Source organism: Mobula birostris, chromosome 3 (assembly GCF_030028105.1).
Source record: "Mobula birostris isolate sMobBir1 chromosome 3, sMobBir1.hap1, whole genome shotgun sequence".
Classification (NCBI taxonomy): Eukaryota; Metazoa; Chordata; class Chondrichthyes; order Myliobatiformes; family Myliobatidae; genus Mobula; species Mobula birostris.
The window spans coordinates 215212287-215233452 of NC_092372.1; the positions used below are offsets into that span (position 1 = coordinate 215212287).

Sequence of the window (21166 nt, forward strand, 5' to 3'; positions counted from 1 at the left end):
AGCCTCCATCTCTGTAATGGGGCCATTTGCTGCTCTTGTCATACCTCACCTGCTGCTGAAAGCATCATCCTGCTCTTGATGGTAGTCTCCAACCTCATGGCATGAACATCGACTTCCCTAATCTCCAGTGACCATTCCCTCCCCCCCCATATCCCACTGACCCAATCACTTCTTCTTTTTCCCCATCCCCTGCCTCTTGATCTGTCCATCACTTCCACAATGCTCCCTCTAATTCCCCGTCTCCTTCCCTTTATTCTGTGGTCCACTCTCCTATCAGATTCTAGCTTCTTTAGCTCTCTGTCACTTTCACCAATCACCTCCCAACTTCTTACCTTATTCCCACTCTCCCCCCCCCCCACCTGACTGTTGTTTCCTCTCCTCACCTGGATCTATCCAGCTCTTGCTCCACCCTTTTCACCTCAGTCTTTTATTTTACTGGTTATCTCCCCTCTTTCTTTCCAGTCCTGATGGAGGGCACAACCTGCAATGTCGATGGTCCATTTCCCTCCCCAGATGCTGCCTGCCCTGCTGAGTTCCCCCTGCATTTTCTGCTGCTACCATCCAACCCCTTGTTACTTTTGGACAAGACTCCTCTCCCCCTTTACATGCTTTAATACTTTAATGGCTTATTTTACTTATTTGACCAAAGGGTATTTTTCCATCCTGTGTCTCTGACATTTATAATTTGTTCCCTTCCTACTCTTACTCACACCGCTCACCTCTGAGCTCACTGACCTGCAGTGGCTGATATATGAAAACAAAAAGAGGCCAGAAACACTCAGGCAGAATCATTAGCTTTAGCTAACAGGATTTCAAACAGAATTTGTCAGCGTTTCGCTTAATATTGTGAGTTTTGCCAGCAATTTCATCAAATACTCCAGTAAGTTTAGATAGACCTCCCATCGCAGAGGTTTTTTATGTTCTTGACACTGTCTCCCTTTTGCCATCTGTCCACTTCTCATTGTTGTGCTCTGGCAGATATAGTTGTTGCTCTGTGACACACGCACTCCGAAGAAGCTTGACTTAATTTTCAGTTTGTTGCTAGGCAACCTGAAACCATGCTGTGACTGGAGGTGAGCCCACTGTTTGTCATTGTCTATATGCATCTTTCTTCTCAACAGGAATGTCTTGAAGTAAATTATGTAACAACATTTCTACTGAGAGTTTGTGCCCTATTGTAAACATGAAATAAAAGAGAAGACGCAAGAAACTACAGCTGCTGGACTCTGGAACAAAAATTTTTAAAAAGCTGCCCATTCCCTGCCTGACCCACTGAGGAACTCTGGGCCAGGCAGGGAGTGGACAGCGGAGTCCCTTCATCTGGACTGAAAGACAGAGGGGAGGCAAATGAAAATAAAATAAATAGAGGAAAATAATCCATCATCGGTTTTGACTGCGATGTCAGCCCCCCACACCCTCTAATCCAGACATGCCTTGCATACCATTTGTAAGCCCCTCTCCTATAGCAACCACAGTGAACAATCAAACTGAGGCAGAGATGTGATAGCTGGGCCCATTCCATGGAGGTTTGGTGAGAATAAATAGTGGACCAATGGGCAACCAGTCTTTCACAAGTGGGATTGGTTGATTATTGTCACATGTACCGAGACGTTTTCATGCCATGTCGGCAGGTTGTACCATACATAATCTTGTAAAAAAAAATAAAAGGAATGTAGCTACAGAGGAAATGCATAGCAGGTAAACGAATAAATTTCAAAAGCCAAGCGAGGGAGATTGAGATCAAGAATTCAACTCCAGCATGTGAGAGACTCGTTCAAGTGGGCTTGAAGCGGTCCTTAACTCTGGTTTGGGATACACTTTCCAAAACTGTGTCCAATCAGTGTTTAATGTGCTTGAAAAATAATTACGTTATGCACACATCATAAAATATTCTTCTTTTGTGTTTATATTACAAGTTTGTTTATTTATTGCTTCTACAATTTCCTAATTTGAGCATAGACATGGTCAAACTAAACATTAATTGTATATTCGTGGATACATCTGTGAAGATAGTTGCCAGAAGTTGCTATTTTTTGAGATTTTTTCTGCATTCAAATATAATCGTAAAACTAGCAAATTTGATTTATATATTATTTTATATTGTGTAAAGTAAGGTGGATTAATATCTATATGTGATTTTTATGTTTTTAGGATCTCAGTTCATTTGCTATGCCTTTCCTGGACGGAGATGTGGAATCCTCTGACAAAGATGTTTCTCAAAAGGTATGATTACCAGTGTTCCAGTGCCTCTGTGCCTAATCATGGAAGAGGTGTCCTTAAGCACTGAGATTTTCACTCAACATTTTATGGACCACTGAAATTTTTTTTTAAACGCTGCAAGTTCTTAATAGGTCACTGAGAGGGAAATGGCATTAATGTTTCACATTAGTGCTCTTTCATCAGAACGTGAGAAATGAGAAATGGAATATTTTAAATTACAGAGAAAGGAGGGGGTTAGGGGAATGGAAGGAATGTCTGTGATAGGGCACAGATTGAGAAAGACTGATTGACACAAATGGTAGCATTGCTGGCTGAGAGAGGATGGGAAGAGTTGTTACTTGTAGCTGACCTGTCTGGAAGAGGTATAAATAGAGGTAGATGAACAAATTCAGAGGAGGGAAAACAAAACACTTCTCTCAGGGCAGCATAGCAGTTAACATAATGCTATTACAGCACCATAGATCCTGATTCAATTCCTGCTGCAACCCGTAAGGAGTTAGTACCTTCTTCCCGTCACTGCGTGGGTTTCTTCTGCATGTTCCTGTTTCCTCCCACAGTGCAAGGAAGTATAGGTTCAGGTTAGTGAGTTGTGGGGACAGGGGACACTGTTTTTGCACCAGAAGCGTGGCAACACCTGCGGGCTGCCCAGCACAATCCTCTGACTGTGTTGGTCATTGATGCAAATAACACATTTCACTGTATGCTTCGATGTACATGTGACAAATAAAGCTAATCTTTAATTTTAAAAAATGCTGCGACTGTGAGATAGAAAACGTTGCAGCTGCTGGAAATCTGAAATAAAATAGAAAGAAGACCAGACGTAATAATGGTGTTCAAGTGACATGTAGACAGAGACATAAACATGAAAGGAATGGAGGAGATATAGATCACCTACAAGCAGGTGGGATTAGTTTCATTTGGCATGAAACTAACTACAGTCATGATGGGCAGAAGTGTGCTGTACTCTTTTGTAGTTTATGTAAATAGTGTAAATACCCATCGGGTCAGGCAGCAGTGGAGGAGAAGATCAGTTATGCTTTGTTAACCTGCAAGCTGCCATATCCATTGATTTTGATTGCTAATTGTTTGTTTATTTATTATTTCATTCTTTTTGTACTTGCACAGTTTGTTGTCGTTTGCGCACTGGTAGCACACCCAAATTAGTGTGGTCTTTCACTGATTCTGTTATGATTATTATTGTATGGATTTATTGAGTATGCCTGCAAGAAAATTAATCTCAGGGTTGTATAGGGTGACATAGATGTAGTTTGGTAATAAATTTGAACTTTGTACACTGCAAAAGTACATTATTAGCTACAAAAGACCAGAATGTTTTGTAGTCCTGAATCATAGAAACATTACAACAGCAGCAGATAACTGTCCAAACCGTCAACCTATCCGAGAAAACTCTTTTATTCTCATTTATGCCTTGTGAGTATCGCATATTGTTTATTTGGCTTAACCTTCATGGCTAACCTCATTCCTGTGGATCTAAGTTCTAACAACGAAACTGTAATATGAACTGGAAGGGCTGGTTATCTGAAACTGTTGAACTTGTTGAATCCTGAAGACTCTTAACATGGTTAGTTGGAAGATGAGAAGTTGTTCCTCAGGTTATAAAGGAGTTTCATTGAATAGTGTTGGAGGCAAAAGTAGAGATTTAGACCCCTTCTCATAGCAATGATTTAGGTGCGTGTAAAAAATTTTATCCTGGTTTTAAGTTAAAAAAACAGACAACATTGCTAAAGAAACTGCAAGGTTGCCACCCGTTACACCACAAGGCACAGAGAGGAACAACTAATTAAAATAGTTTTAAATTAGATCAGGTTTAATATTGCAAACATGAGGAAATTTGCAGATGCTGGAAATTCAAGCAACACACACAAAACGCTGGTGGAACGCAGCAGGCCAGGCAGCATCTATAGGAAGAAGTACAGTCGACGTTTCGGGCTGAGACCCTTCATCAGGACTTGGCCCGAAACGTCGACTGTACTTCTTCCTATAAATGCTGCCTGGCCTGCTGCGTTCCACCAGCGTTTTGTGTGTGTTGCTCAGGTTTAATATCACTGGCATATGTTGTGAAGTTTGTTGTTTTGTGGCAGCAGTACATTGCAATACATTATAATAAAAACCTATGAATTACGCTAAGAAATATATAACATTTAAGTTAAGTAAGTAGTGAAAAAAGAGTGCAGAATAAAAGTGAGGTAGTGTACATGGGTTCATTGTCCATTCAGAAATCTGAAGGCAGAGGGGAAGAATAAGTTCCTGAAAAGTTCAGTATGTGTCTTTGTGCACTTGTACCTCCTCTTTGATAGCAGCAATCAGAAAAGAGCATGTCCTGGGTGATGGTGGTCCTTATTGAAGGATAGCACCTTTTTGAGGCCATTGCCTTTTGAAGGTGTCCTCAATACTCGGGAAGCTAGTGCCCATGATGAAGCTGGCAAAGTTCACAACTTTCTGCAGCATTTTCCGATCCTTCATAGTGGCCCCTCAGACAGAGATGCAACCAGTTAGAATGCTGTCCACGGTACATCTATAGAAATTGGTGAGAGGTTTGGTGACATACCAAGTCTCCTTAAAATCCCAATGAAATATAGCTGCTGTTGTGCCTTCTTTGCAATTGCATCAATATGTTGGACTCAGAATAGGCCTTTAGAGATGTTGACACCCAGGAAGCTGAAACTGCTCACTCTTTCCACTGTTGATTGTCAGAGAGGATGAGATGTTAGTTCTGATCTGCTCTGATTGTGGTCTCTTGATGAGGAAATCAAGGATCCAGTTGCTGAGGGAGGTACAAAGGCCCAGACTTTGGAGCTTGTTGATTAGAACTGAGGGCATGATTGTATTGGGATGCTAAACTGTAATCAGTAAACAGCAGCCTGACACAGGCATTGCTATTGCTCAGGTGATCCGAAGCCAGTGGAAAACCAATTACCTTGCATGCTCTGTAGACCTATTGTAGACATAGACAAATTGCAGCAATCTCATTGTTATACTATTTGAACAAGGAATTGTAGCTTGTTGCAAGACTCCTGCCTGAATAAGGCGTCTTTGTAAACTTCATTTAATGAAAGTAATTGCAAACAATTAAATAGCAATATAGTCTTCTGGAATTAACTTACTATTTGCTATATAATTTATTTGTGGTAGCATTACTCTTGTGTATTCTGTGTGAGTTATATCTACTGTGTTGTGCACCTTGGTCCTGAAACATTGAGTGTGTGTCTTCAGGCTCCTGTACCTCCTCCTTGATGGTAGCAATGAGAAGAGGGCATGTCCTGGGTGATGGGGGTCCTTAATGACAGGTCCTTAATAATGTGTCCTCATCTTTTGAAGGTGTCCTCAATGCTGGGGAGGCTAGTGCCCAACATGGAGCTGGCTGAGTTTACAACTTTCTGCAGTTTTTTTCTGATCCTGTGCCGTGTCCCTCCATACCAGCCAGTGATGCAATCAACAATCATGCCACGGTCAAAGTCACTTCGATCACATTTCTTCCCCATTCCCCAGTCTGAACAACAACTGTACCTCTTGACCATGTGTGGACTTTGAGTAGAGAGAAAGTAAAATTAGGATAGGCAAACTTTAGATATAGAGATGGGAAAGGGTCATTTTGGAATATTTTAAAAGGAAGGATGTGGGGATAATTGATGGAGCCCTAGAGTGAATTCCCTAGGAGTGACTCTCAATGGTGGAGCAGAAGGATTGACCAGCAGCAGTGGCTCAGTGTTAGAGTAGGGCATGGTGTCTACAGTGAATCAGAAACAGGTTATCACTTGAGTCAGAAATAAGATTATTATCAGGTTTATAACGTCATGAAGTGTGTTGTTTTGTGGCAGCAGTACAGTACTATGCATAAAGCAATTACTATAAATTACAATATGAAATATATAAAAATGTAAGTTGTGCAAAAAGAGAGCAAAATATTGGTGTAGTTTTCATGGAGTTCATGGACTGTGCAGAAATTGGATGGGGGGTGTGCATTCAGACAGTGTGAAGAAGAGGAATGAGGCTGCTGGTATAATGACAATCATCCACTTTTAAACCACATCACCAGCTAGAAACAGCAGTCCAGACCTCAGTTTCCTGTACAAATCTGTTGATGTGAAGGAGGACAGGATTTGCACACAGACCAGACTGATTCTGCTATAACAATCCAGCTGTTTCCTTGGGGCACTGGTACTGATCAACAAATAACTATACCCGTTCATCTTTGACTGCGCAACAAGCATAATTCATTAAGTGCAATATGTTCTGGAACACTCTGTGGTCCTGAATCATGGCAGCATCACAGCACAGAGGAAGGTTTTCCAGTCTGTCAGCCTCTGCCTTATTTCCATTCACGGCTTGTCAGCATTACAAAGTGACTTGCTTGAGTAATTGGATAAGATTAGTGACCCTACAACTCATGTTCTCAGTATTACTTACTTATTTTTATTTGCAGCGTTTGTCTTCTTTTGCACATTGGTTGTTTGTCAAACTTAGGTGTATATTGATTCTATTCTATTTCTACGTTCTACTGTAAATGCTTGCAAGAAAATGAATCTCAAGGTAGTAAATGGTGACCTATAAGTATACTGATAATAAATTTACTTTGAACTCATGGTTCACCTCATTGCTGTGGATCTAAGGTCAAATAGAGAATTAGGGCAAAAGTTAAAGGGAAGAAGGAGTAAGGATGGTCAATTTCCTTTCCTGAAGGTCACTAATAACGCAGATCAATTTTAATTTTTAGTAGCTTAATGGATGTTAGCAAAAATGTGAGCTTTTCCATTATTATTTATTAATTGAATTTAAAATCTCTAGCTCTTTTGATGGGACTTGTGCTCTCTTCATATCAATAGTCCAGACTTCTACATACTATCGAGTAACAAAACCGCTATGTGAGTGTGTCATTTTGTATCATTTTCCCATTAGTTAGACAATTTTTTTCATGAAAGACGAGCTTGCCAAGACCAGCTGAAATACTAGATGACTGAGGAATGGACTGGAGGGCTTGAGTTATCAGGAGAGAGTGGACAGGCTGGGGACTGTTATTCTTGAAATGAAGGAGGCTGAGGGGTGACCTTGGAGAATCAGAATCTATCTGTGCCTCATTAATCTGTTAAGGCAAATGTCATTTTTTATAACTCCAAAATATAAAACTAATTGAAAGAAAAACATGGAAACCAGGAGAATGTGTCTTCGTTTTGTTTTTACTTTCAGTGAGGCACTTACTTATGACGTGGTGGGGTAATGATATATGCCATTTGTCTACTTTCACATATTACCGGAAATGAATTATGTACACAACAAAGAATGCTTAATCAAACAATCTATTTACAATGTTACTCAAATTTACTGATGTGCAGTGGCATGCAAAAGTTTGGGCACCCCTGGTCAAAATTTCTGTTACTGTGAATAGCTAAGCGAGTAAAAGATGACCTGATTTCCAAAAGGCATAAAGTTAAAGATGACACATGTCTTTAATATTTTAAGCAAGAAAACTTTTTTATTTCCATCTTTTACAGTTTCAAAATAACAAAAAAGGAAAAGAGCCTGAAGCAAAAGTTTGGGCACCCTGCATGGTCAGTACTTAGTAACACCCCCTTTGGCAAGTATTACAGCTTGTAAGTGCTTTCTGTAGCAGCTAAGAGTCTTTCAATTCTTGTTTGGGGGATTTTCGCCCATTCTTCCTTGCAGAAGGCTTCTAGTTCTGTGAGATTCTTGGGCCGTCTTGCATGCACTGCTCTTTTGAGGTCTATCCACAGATTTTCGATGATGTTTAGGTCGGGGGACTGTGAGGGCCATGGCAGCTTTTGCGCCTCTTGAGGTAGTCCATTGTGGATTTTGAGGTGTGCTTAGGATCATTAATCCTGTTAAAGAAGCCATTCTCTTTTCATCTTCAGCTTTTTTTACAGACGGTGTGATGTTTGCCTCCAGAATTTGCTGGTATTTAATTGAATTCATTCTTCCCTCTACCAGTGAAATTTTCCCCGTGCCACTGGGTGCAACACAAGCTCAAAGCATGATTGATCCACCCCCATGCTTAACAGTTGGAGAGGGTGTTCTTTTCATGAAATTCTGCACCCTTTATTCTCCAAACATACCTGTGCTCATTGCGGCCAAAAAGTTCAATTTTAACTTCACCAGTCCACAGGACCTGTTTCCAAAATGCATCAGGCTTGTTTAGATGTTTCTTTGCAAACTTCTGACACTGAATTTTGTGGTGAGGATTCAGGAAAGGTTTTCTTCTGATGACTCTTCCATGAAGGTCATATTTGTGCACGTGTCGCTGCACAGTAGAACAGTGCACTAGCACTCCAGAGTCTGCTAAATCTTATAGACATAGAACATAGAATAGTGCAGCACAGTACAGGTCCTTTGGCCCACAATGTTGTGCCGACCCTTAAACCCTGCCTCCCATATAACCCCCCCCCACCTTAAATTCCTCCATATACCTGTCTAGTAGTCTCTTAAATTGCACTAGTGTATCTGCCTCCACCAATGAAGGTCTTTTGCAGTCAAACAGGGGTTTTGATTTGCCTTTCTAGCAATCCTACGAGCAGTTCTCTCGGAAAGTTTTCTTTGTCTTCCAGACCTCAATTTGACCTCCACTGTTCCTGTTAACTGCCATTTCTTAATTACATTACGAATTGAGGAAACGGCTACCTGAAAACACTTTGCTATCTTCTTATAACCTTCTCCTGCTTTGTGGGCATCATTTATTTTAATTTTCAGAGTGCTAGGCAACTGCTTAGAGGAGCCCATGGCTGCTGATTGTTGGGACAAGGTTTAAGGAGTCAGGGTATTTTTAAAGCTTTGAAATTTGCGTCTCCCGGCCTTTCCTAACGATGACTGTGAACAAGTCATAGCTCTAACAAGCTAATTAAGGTCTGAGACCTTGGTAAAAGTTATCTGAGAGCTCAAATCTCTGGGGGTGCCCAAACTTCTGCATGGTGCTCCTTTCCTTTTTTTCACTCTAAAATTGTACAAAACAAAATGTTGAAAAGAATGTTTCATCTTTAACTTTATGCCTTTTGGAGATCAGTTCATCTTCTACTCACTTAACCATTCACAGTAACAGAAATTTTGACAGGGTTGCCCAAACTTTTGCATGCCACTGTATGTACATGCTCAAGAGGAAAGGAAAGAGTAATGATAAAAAGCCAGAGAAGTCCAAAACAACACACACAGAATTCTGGAGGAACTCGGCAAGGCAGGGAGCATCTATGGAGAGGACTAAGCAGTCCAAAGTTTTGGGCCAAAACCCTTTATCAGGAGTGGAAAGGAAGGGTGAAGAAGCCAGAATAAGAAGGTTGGGGGAGGCAAAAGAGTACAAGCTGGCAGGTGATAGGTGAGACCAGGTGAGGGGAAAGGTGGGGGGAGGGGGCATGAAGTTAGACACTTAGAGGTGATAGGTGAAAGAGGTAAAGGACTGAAGAGGGAGAGTGCATAAGTCAAAGGTTCATTTATTGTCAAAGTAAACGACTCTGAAACTCTTAAATTCTCCAGGTAGCCATGAAAGCAAGAAAGAAAAGAAAGGCAACACCATCATCAACCCCTAAATCCCACCTCTCCACGAGAAAAAAAAACAGAACAGGCACATTAACCCCCAAATCCCTCCTCCTGCACAAAAACCAAGCAAAACGGATCTGGTACATCGACCCCCAAATCCCTCCTCCTATACAAAAAAATGAACAAAACAGATCAGGCACATTGCCCCCAAATACTGCTCCCCGAACAAAAAAAAGCTGAGAAGATCGGTTGGAAAAACACAGAATATAACAACTCTAAGACTGAATAAAAGAGTGTATAGTCCAAGTCCACATCCAAAATGCAGAAAAAACCTGAGCAACACTCTCCGGGTGTAATGTCAGGCTCTCCCCTCTCCAGTACAGAGCAGCCAATCAAAAGGCAAGCAGCTGGCACTCACCCTCTGCATTTGCTTCTATGCTTCAGTCTCCCTCATCGCTTTAATTGGCAAACAATGGAAGCTTAAATCAGTAAACTGGAGCCAAACATCAGCTTGCAGCCTGCGCACTGTGACGTTCGCGCACATTGCCTCTGCCTCCCGGAATCCTCTCGGAGACTGCAGAGTGCTGGAACACCCAAACAATCTCCAAACTTCTGCCCTCACCTTGATGTTCCAGTGTCCAAAGTGAAGTGAGAAAGACAAAATCTTTGAGACATTTTGCTGATGGATAAGAGAGCAATTTTTCGACCAGGCTCAAAACTTGGAGGCAGTTGATATCAAACACTAACCAAAGTATCTTACAAATAAACTTTATGGAGAAATTCAAAGAAATGTTCTTTTCCACTGTTTTCCTCAAATAAGGTACCATTTTATTTATGTTTACTCATAATTTTGTTCTTTTATTTGGTTTACTTGCCACAAGTGTGTGCAACCACACACACAAAACCAAGACTGCTGTCTGATGATACACACAGGAAAAAACGTTTCTACTTTGGAGTCCATAGCTCACAGTCATGAATTTCAGAGACTCAATAGTAGATGCAGCAGAGAATTTTGGAAGAAATCCTCCTTGACGTACAATGTGAAAACATATGAGTGAGACAAGAATCAAAAGTTATAGTAGGTAAAGGGGGATAAAGAGTGATCTGGGGAGCAAATAGGCCTATGGGTTTGTAATCGTTTAGTTACTGGGACGATGCTTCTAGGTCAACAGTCCAGGCCTCTGGACATAAAGTTGAAATCCACCATGCCATCTGAAGGATTAATTCTATCTGAATTAAAAAGACCGTAAGACGTTGGAGCAGAATTAGGCCATTTGGCCTGGCAAGAGTCTGTCAACCTCCACTTTAAATACACTCAATAACTTAGCCTTCACAGCTACCTGTGGCAACAAATACCACAAATTCACCACCATCTGGCTGAGGAAATTTCTTCTTCGTTCTAAATGGACATTCCTCTATTCTGAGTTTGTGCCTTCTGGTCCTCGACTCCTCCACTGTAGGAAATATCCTCTCCACATCCACTCTATCTAGGACTTTCAATATTCAATAGATGTTAATGAGATGCCCCCGCCCCCACCCCAGTCTTCTAAATTCCGCAAGTACAGTCCCAGGGCCATCATATGATACACCTTTCAATTCCAGAATCATTTTCATGAACCTCCTTTGAACCTTCTCCAATATCAGCACATCCTTTCTTAGATATGGTGCCCAAAACTGCTCACAATATTCCAGGTGAGGCCTGGCCAATGCCTTATAAAGCCTCAGCATTACATCCTTGTTTTCATACTCTAGAAACTTGTGTCAAAAATGTTTCAATGAAGTAAGCATCGCTGTAAACATACAAAAAATGTGGAGGAACTCAGCAGGACAGGCAGCATCTCCAGAGGGAAATGGACAGTCGACGTCTCAGGTCGAGGCCCTTTGTCAGCACTGGAAGATTGTACCACTCTGGCTCTGGCCGTATCTAGACCAAGACCTCCAATGCTGCTGTTAGGTCTTCCTGCTTCTCTTCTAGCTCCACCTCTTCCCACCCACCCTGGTCTCCTCACTCATCACTGTAAACATGCCACCTTGCTTTGTCTGGGACTTATAAGACTACCAACGGAGTTGACTGATAACTGCCTCGATTGGGGATGCATTTGCTGTCAAATATCCTACTATCTGATTGAACTTAAAGAGAAACAGATGTCCTGGTCAGACATTATTGTGGTTTCAGATTCATCAACATCCCTGACTGTTAATTGTCCTCTACAGTAGCCTACCAAATAACAGAGTTCAGGGGATGATTAACGCCGGACAACAGGTTCAACCCTTGCCGATGATGTTCACGTCCCATAACCAAGTGAACAAAAAGTAGAATAAATAAAGTCAGTCAAATGGCCTTTTGTTTGCAATTCTGATTGTAGTGATGTTGTACTCCATGATCTATAGACCCAGACCAGGTCCATGGATAGAGCTCACTCAAACTCATCTCACATGCATACCACAGCAAGCCTCAGAAGGAAAGAGATTTCAAATCCATCATAGTGTGAGCATGAAGGAGAGGCACACTATGGTTGAAAAGTGGAAAAGAGTATGAGGTGGATAAGTTGAGGAGAGGTGACCTTGAACAAAGTTGTTGGGTTTGTGGAGAGTTTATAGGGACTGAACACAGTGACCCTGCAAGAGACATGGAGGCACTAACGTTGAGATGCCTAACAGGAGAAAGTGAGAGAGAGACCGTTACATGCAGGCAACCTTCCTCCGGCAGCAACAAGCAAAAGGCTGGGAGATGCCTTCCACACTTATTAATCTTCTTTGGTGCTTTAATTGGTGAATTTGGTGAGAAATGGAATCGATCATGGGCTCCGGCCCCGTCTCAAGGCTGCACACTTTGCTTGAAGCCTCTTGGTACCCTCTCAGAGACAGCAAATCACCAAATTGTTCAATTTGCCGGAAAACACCACAAAATGTAGATCACAGGCTTCAACACTAGCAGAACCACATTCGAAAGAAGTGAAAGTGATTTTGTGAACCGTTGGGAGGATGTTGCACTTGACCCCGTTGCTTGCTGGTGCTATCCTCTTCCGGAATACCTCTTCTGCAACAAATGGAAGCAGCAGTTGACCATTAGACCATAAGACCTGGGAAAAGAATTAGACTATTTGGCCCATTGAGTCTGCACCACCATTTCATGTGGCTGTTTTATTGTCCCTCTCAACCCCATTCTCCCCATAACCTTTCACACCTTGAAGGAGGTTTGTTAAAGGTAGGGAAAAACCTTTGAAAGTTGTGGGGAATTGAGGGTTATAGGGAACTGGTACAGAAGAGGAATTGAGGCCTGGGACAGATGAAGCATACAAAAAACTGATAATAACAAAATATATTAAAAAAACAATTCCGCATTCCCAGGACATGTTTGATATATAAGTGAAATAAATGTTGTAGTTCCAGGATACTTGTAGAGCATGGCTTCCCAAACTTTTTTATGCCATGGACCCCTGCCATTAATTGAGGAGTCTGTGGACCCAGGTTGGGAACCCCTGTGTACAGTTATTTTATTTTCCTGATGCTGTTCAAAGATAATTATGGTCATTGCTTTGAATAAGTGCACAGAAGTCTCTGCTTGTCTGACCCAACAGATGTTCTTGCATCAATGCTATGTTTAAATTTTCGAGTTTCCCACTCAATTCCGCAGTGGGGTGACTTTTTGCCAGAAGAACTGCAGTGGTTCAAGCTCAGCTTTGAACTGCATTCAGCTCAATGCCACCCCAACCTTCTCAAGAAAATTATATATTCCTTACCAGAGCTCTCAAATCCCAGGGATGAATACTTTTGTTTTGAAAGGTGATTAAATGGCAGCATCTCTAATAATCCATTTGCCACCAAGATTATATGCTTGGGTCTTTGGAACAGGTCTGAATTCATTACCTTCTGACTTGCTGGTGAGAATCGTGAAAATGGAGCCAAGCTGAGATTTGATTATAATGCATGATTGGATTGCTTTTTAAGTAAGGTCACTCTACCACATAAAACACTTTTACTATAGTCATTAGCTCTAATCTGCATTTATTGGTTTAAGGCTCAGAGTTTAACTTTTTAATTTGCTCTTGCACATTTAAGAAGGAATCAAAGGTTCACCCTTATGCAATTTCTGTAATTGAAATTCATTAAGACAAAGCTTAGAGTCATAGTGCATTGAAACAGCCTCTTCAGCCCAACTGGTCCATGTCAGTAAACCATAAAAAATAGGAGCAGAATTAGACCATTCAGCCCATCAAGACTGTTCCACCATTCCATCATTGCTGATTTATTGTCCCTGTCAACACCATTCTGCCTGGCCTGCTGCGTTCACCAGCAACTTTAATGTGTGTTGCTTGAATTTCCAGCATCTGCAGAATTCCTGTTGTTAACACCATTCTGCTGCCTTTTTCCTGTAAATTTTGACATCCTGACTAAACAAGAACCTATCAACCTCTGTTTTAAATATACTCAGTGACTTGGCCTTCTGTGGCAATGAATGCCACAGATTCACCACCTCATCTCCTCATCTCTGTTCTAAAGGAATGTCCTTGTATTCTGAGGCTGTTTCTGAAAAGTCCAACTGCCCGTAAGTCAGTATCCTGGCAAAAACTACATCATGAAGACAAAAGAGCACTCCAAGCAACTCCATGAAAAGGTTATTGAAAAGCACAAGTCAGGATATGAATGCAAGAAAATTTCCAAGTTACTGAATATCCTTTGGAGTGCAGTTAAGTCAACCATCAAGCAATGAAAAGAATATGGCACAGCTGTAATTATTCCTAGAGCAGGCCATCCTCAAAAGCTGAGTGACCGTGCAAGAAAGGGACTAGTGAGGGAGGCCATCAAGAGACCTATGACAACTCTGGAGGAGTTACAAGCTTCAGTGGCTGAGATGGGGGAGACATTAACTGTTGCCCAGGTGCTTCACCAGTAGCAGCTTTATGGGAGAGTGGTAAAGAGAAAGCTACTGTTGAAAAAACACACATGAAATCTTGGCTAGAGTTTGCCAGAAGGCTCCGAAGTCAGCTGGAAGAAGGTTCTATGGTCTGATGAAACCAAAATTGAGCTCTTTGGTCATCAGACTAAATGCTATGTTTGTCATAAGCCAAACACTGCACATCATCAAAAACATACCATCCCTACTGTGAAGCGTGGTGGTGGCTATAGCATGCTGAAGAGGTGCTTTACTGCAGCAGGCCCTGGAAGGCTTCTGAAGGTAGAGGGTAAAATGAATGCAGCAAAATGCAGGGAAATCCTGATGCAGTTTGCAAGAGAACTGCGACTTGGGAGAAGATTTGTTATCCAGCAAGATAATAACCCCAAGCATAAAGCCAAAGCTATACAGGAATGGCTTAAAAACAACAAATATCCTGGAGTGGCCAATTAAGAGTCCAGACCTCAATCCAATTGAGAATTTGTGGCTGGACTTGAAAAGTGCTGTTCACTCACGGTCCCCATGGAATCTGACAGAGCTTGAGCAGTTTTGTAAAGAAGAATGGGGATAAATTGCAGTGTCCAGATGTGTAAAGCTGATAGAGACCTATCGACACAGACTCAAGGCTGTAATTGTTGCCAAAGGTGCATCTAATAAAAACTGACTTGAAGGGGGTGAATACTTATGTAGTGAATTATTTTGTGGTTTATATTTGTAATTAATTTAGATCACTTTGCAGAGATCTGTTTTCACTTTGACGTGAAAGAGTCTTTTTCTGTTGATCAGTGTGGAAAAATAAAGCCAAATTAAACCCACTGTGATTCAATGTTGTAAAACCATAAAGCATGAAAACTTCTGGGGGGAGGGGTGAATACTTTTTATGAGCACTGTACTTTAGACACATTTTATAGTCTTCAGCACAAACATATAGCCCATTAATATCCTGTAATATCTGTACCTAACTTTCTGTTGCTATGTAAAACTTGTGTCAAACATCTGTGAGCGGATTACAGATTTAGTGCTCAATTTCTAATAGTGGACAGCTGATAATCTGCATGACACAGCAGCGTAGTGGTTAGTGCATTGCTCTCCAGCACCGGCGATTGCCGATCGGGGATTCAGTTCCTATCACTTCCTGTGAGGAGTTTGTACATTCTCACCGTGACCATGTGGGTTTCCTCCAGGTGCCCTGGTTTCCTCCCACATTGCAAAGACGTATGATTAGGTTTAGTGAGTCAGAGGCATACTATGTTGGCACCGAAAGCACGCGACACTTGCAAGCTGTCCAGCACAATCCTCCCTGATTTGATTTGATGTAAACGACTCATTTCACTGTATGCTTTGACGTACAGTACATGTGACTAATCTTTAATCTTTATGTAGCCCTTTAACATCCTGTGTCTGACCTTCTGCTGCAATGTAAAGCTTGTGTCAAATTTCTGTGTACACATTACAAATCTAACACTTAATTTTTAACAGCAGCTGATTGATAATCTGCATGAGTCAATCTATGTTTATATTTGCCTTAGACACATGATCCAGCAAACCTAATTCTTCTTGACTGCAGCGAATACATTCATGTATTGTGCAAAAAGGATGGGCTTTAATTCAGCCAGGTTGGCTTCTGCCACATTTTCAGGCTGCTTGAGTGGGTAGCTGCTGGCAAGATGAATCCCATAGACCATAAAACATAGGAGCTACATTAGGCCATTCAGCCCATTGAGTCTGCTCCTAAATTTGATCATGGCTGACTTATTATCTCTCTCAATCCCATTCTCCTGCCTTTGCTCCGTAGCCTTTAATGCCGTTAAGGAAAAAGTGCTTGGCAAGCTTAAAGGTCATGAGATGGATAAGTCACCTGGACCAGAGAGAGGTTGCTGAAGGGATAATGGATACATTGGTCATGATCTTTCAAGAATCGCTTGATTCTGGCATGGCCCTGAAGGACTGGAAGATTGTGAATGTCACTCCACTCCTTAAGGGAGGAAGACAAAAGAGAGGAAATTATAGGCCAGTTAACCTGACCTCAGTAGTTGGGAAAGTGTTGGAGTCCATTGTTAAGGACGAAGTTTCGGGGAACTTGGAGACTAATGATAAAATAAATCAAAGTCAGGATGGTTTCTGTGAAGGGAAATCTTGCCTGACAAATCTGCTAGAGTTCTTCAAGGAAGTAACAAGCAGGGTGGACAAAGGAGAGGCACTGGATGTTATTTAGTTAATTTTTCAGAAGGCATTTGATAAGGTGCCTCACATGAGGTTGCTTAATAAGATAAAATCCTATAATGTTTCAGGAAAGATACTGGCATGGATAGCGGAATGGCTGACAGGCAGGAGGCAGCGAGTGTGGATAAAAGGGGCCTTTTCTGGTTGACTGCCAGTGACTAGTGGTGTTCCTCAGGGGTCAGTATTGGGACCGCTACTTTTCACGTTGTTTGTCAATAATTTAGATAATGGAATTGTTGGCTTTGTGGCAGAGTTTGCAGATGACACAAAGAAAAATGGAGAGGTAGGTGGTGCTGAGGAAGCAATGCGATTGCAGCAGGACTTAGACAAATTGGAAGACTGGGCAAAAAGGTGGCAGATGGAATACAAGTGTTGGGATATGTATGATATTGCATTTTTGTAAAAGGAGCAATAGTTCAGACTATTATCTAATTGGGGAGAAAATTCAAACGTCAAAGGTGCAAAGGGATTTAGGAGTCCTTGTGGAAGACTCCCAGAAGGTTAATTTACAGGTTGAGTCTGTGGTAAAGAAAGCAAATGCAATGCTGGCATTTATTTCAAGGGGAATAGAATATAAAAACAAGGAGATAATGCTGAAGCTTTATAAGATACTAGTCAGGCCGCACTTGGGGTGTTATCAACAGTTTTGTGCCCCCTATCTCAGAAAAGATGTGCTGTCATAATAGTCCAGAGGAGGTTCACAAAGATGATTCTGTGATTGAAGGGCTAACATATGAGGAGCGTTTGGCATCTTTGGGCCTGTACTCACTGGAATTTAGAAGAACGTGTGGGGATCTCATTGAAACCTACCCAATGTTGAAAGGATTAGATAAGGTGAATGTGGAGAGGATGTTTCCTCTGGTGGGGGTATCCAGAACTAGAAAGCACAGCCTCGAAACTGAGGGGCGACCTTTCAGAACAGAAGTAAGGAGGAACTTTTTAGCCGAAGAATGGTGAATCTGTGGAATGCTCTGCTACAGCCTGTGGTGGAGGCCAAGTCTGTGGATATATTTAAAGCTGAAGTTGATAGCTTCGTGATTGGTCGGAACATCAAGGGATATGGTGAGAGGGCAGGTGTATGGGGTTGAATGAGATCTGGGATCAGCCATGATGTATGGTGGAGCAGACTCGATGAGCTGAATGGCCTAATTCTGACCCTATGTCTTATGGTCTTATGGCCCTGAATAATCAAGAATCCGCTTTAAATATACCAAGTGACTTGGCCTGCACAGCTTGTCTGTGGCAATGAATTCCTCAGATTCACCACTCTTTGGCTAAAAAGTTAATAAATTCTTCATCGCTGTTTTAAAGGGATATTCTTGTATTCTGAAGCTGTGCCCTCTGGTCATAGACTCCTGCACTATTAGAAACATCCTCTCCACTTTCACTCTATCTAGGCCTTTCAATATTCAATACGTTTCACTGAGATTTCACAACCCCCACCCCCCATATTCTTCCAAACTCCTGTGAGTACAGACCCAGAGCCATCAATCGCTTCTCATACGTTAACCCTTTCATTCCTGGAATAATTATTGTGAATCTCCTCCGGACCATAAGGAAAGCCCTTGTGACATTTACATAGCAACACGAGTTTCAGTGTGTTTCAAATTGAATTGGTGTTGCCTATAAATAGTGGGTATCAGCTAGACGGACCAAACAACCACCTATAATGTGGCTTCAGTCTATGATCTACTATGCTTTTTATTTTTTGAGTTTGCTTTCTATTTAAAGCAACCTCCTTTGAAGGGGATATTCAGCCTTAATGCAGTGTGACCTTCACCCTTTGCAGCGCGCTGTCAACAATTCATTCTTTAAATAATGATTGTTGGATATCAATTAGGATTTTACATTTCACCTGAAGAATTCCATTCTGCCTCCACAGTATTTAATTTTAATCATACCCCGAGATGTGGGTGTCAATGCCAAGGGCTGTACATTATGGTTACATCTGAAGGCTCCAGAGAAGATGGGGGTGGATGGTGGGCTGTAATCTTGGACTGCTGTTGTTATTTCACTACTGGATAGAGATTTCAGGATTCAGAAAGTTAAGTTTAAGGACTTGCTAGGAGAGGGTGGCGTGTAATTTGGAAAGAAAATGTTGTTGCTCATGGGGATCCTATGAACCTGCTATGTTGTGTATTTAATAGTTAAATAATATTTGAGTGATCTTGTACATATGTTGATTGATTAAGCATATTTGTTCATTTCAATAATTCATTATGGGTTATATGTATAAATATGTGAATTGCAGACATCATCACGGTACCACATGATACACGTGTGCCTCGCTTAAAGTAAACTCAAAGTTAGACCCGCATTTTCCGTTACCGATTCTTCCTTTGAATGAGTTTAATGTTTGAAGTTACAAAACATAACCTGTTACCTTTCTCCTCCTTGGTGGTTTGGGAGGTGTTAACAGAATAGCTGGAAGAATCAGTGCAAAACTACAGGGTGTGTTGATGTCGTAGACCAGGCATGGTCAGAGTTATCCAATCATGTGGCAGCAATTCAGTGTATAAAGCATGCAGACTTGGTCAAGAGGTTCATTTGTTCTTCAGACCAAACATCAGAATGTGGAAGAAATGTGATCTAAGTGACTTTGACCATGGTGCCAGACATGGTGGTTTGTGTTTTCAAAAACTGCTGATCTCCTAGGATTTTCATGCACAACAGTCTCTAGAGTTTACAGAGAATGGTGGAAAAAGCAAAAAAAAACATCCAGTGGGTTTTAGACTGCCCTACTCTGGGCTAAAGACTATGACCCCTCAAGCTTCTATAAACCTCCACAAGGTAACACCTCAATCTCCTTATCTGCATTAAAATATTCTATCTAGACAATCCAGCCTCTTCTTAAAACTCAAGTCTATCTGTTATGTTTTGTAACTTCAAAACATTAAACTATTCAAATAAAGATGGAGTCTAAAACATGGGTGTAACTTTGTCTTTTACTTTTAAGTAAGGCGTGCACATATCATGTAGTGTGATGATATATGCATGCAATGTATTTTACATATAACCCATAATTATTTAAACAAACAAGAATGTTTAATCAAACAATATATATATAAGATTACTCAAATATAACTGAAATATTAAGTACACGATACAGTGACATCTTGTAAATTTTTTTCTGCAGCCTTTCCAGCTTAATGACTTTGTTCCTTTAGCTGGATGACCAGAAATACTTACAGTACTCCAATTCTGACTTTACTGTCTTTTACATTTGCAATGTGATAACCCATCTACTGTCTTCAGTGCTGTGACTGAAGAAGGGAAATGTGTCAGATGCCTTCTTCCCCATCCTGTCTACTATGTTCAGAGTGATGGATGTGGTAAATGAAGTGAGCTGCTTTGACGTGACGTACTGAGTCTATCAATGCTGTTGAGGTGTATTCGCCCAGGCGAGTGGAGAATCCTTGAAATGCTTTATAGAGTTGGGAGTTGAGTTGGTCACTGCAGAATAAACAGTCTCTGACCTACTCTTGTAGACGCAGTATTTATTTGGCAGTTTCAGACAAGGTTCTGCTCGATAGTGACTTGGAGATGATTAGTGTTGGAAAGATTAGCCACGATCATGTTGAATTATGGACCAGACTTGAAGGGCTGAATGGCCTTTTCTACAATTTCGTAATGATAATGCCATTTACAGTATATCAAGAATTTCTGATGGTCATTGTGTGGCAATTGAATGGGGGCAAATGCTGCTTGCAACATTCAGTCATGGGTTGATTAAGTAGCCTGGAATTTGCAGCACACCTGCATTGTCCACTGAATACTGGAGTGATGGAGTGAACACAGAAAGGATGTTTCCTATAGTGTGGGAGTCTAGGACAAGAGGACACAGCCTCAGAATACAGAACAGAGATGAGGAGGAATTTCTTTAGTCAGAGGGTGGTGAACTTGAGGAATTTGTTGCCGCAGGCAGCTGTGGAGGCTGAGTCATTGGGTAAACTTAAAGTGGAGGTTGATAGGTTCCTGATTAGTTAGGGCATCAAAGGTTACGGGGAAAAGACAGGAGAATAGGGTTGATCAGGATAATAAATCAGCCATGATCGACTGACTAGCAGAGAAGACTCGATGGGCCAAATGGCCTAATTCTGCTCCTTTGTGTTACGTCCTCAGTAAACATCTGCACATGGTGACAGGAATGCTATTGATGAAGCAGCTGGAGATGTTTGGACCTGAGGAATTCCTGTGGGCAAATGGGACCAGCTCCCTGACCAATGCAGTGGGCATGAATGAGTTGGACTGAAGGGTCTGTTTACATACCATGTGCCATAACAAGCTTGCAGCATATGCTGCATGCATACATTCACACAGATGTAAGAT

General features: G+C 41.4%; 1 protein-coding gene across 2 annotated transcripts in view; it reads left to right on the top strand.

Moving 5' to 3' along the window:
* The window catches only part of prkag2a (protein kinase, AMP-activated, gamma 2 non-catalytic subunit a), a 508879-nt gene that overhangs the window by 154326 nt on the left and 333387 nt on the right, over nucleotides 1-21166 (top strand). For both annotated transcript variants that reach the window (XM_072254087.1, XM_072254086.1), the window contains exon 2: nucleotides 2152-2223. In XM_072254087.1, coding sequence (XP_072110188.1) covers nucleotides 2152-2223 — 72 coding nt within the window. The remainder of the gene's footprint in view (nucleotides 1-2151; nucleotides 2224-21166) is intronic.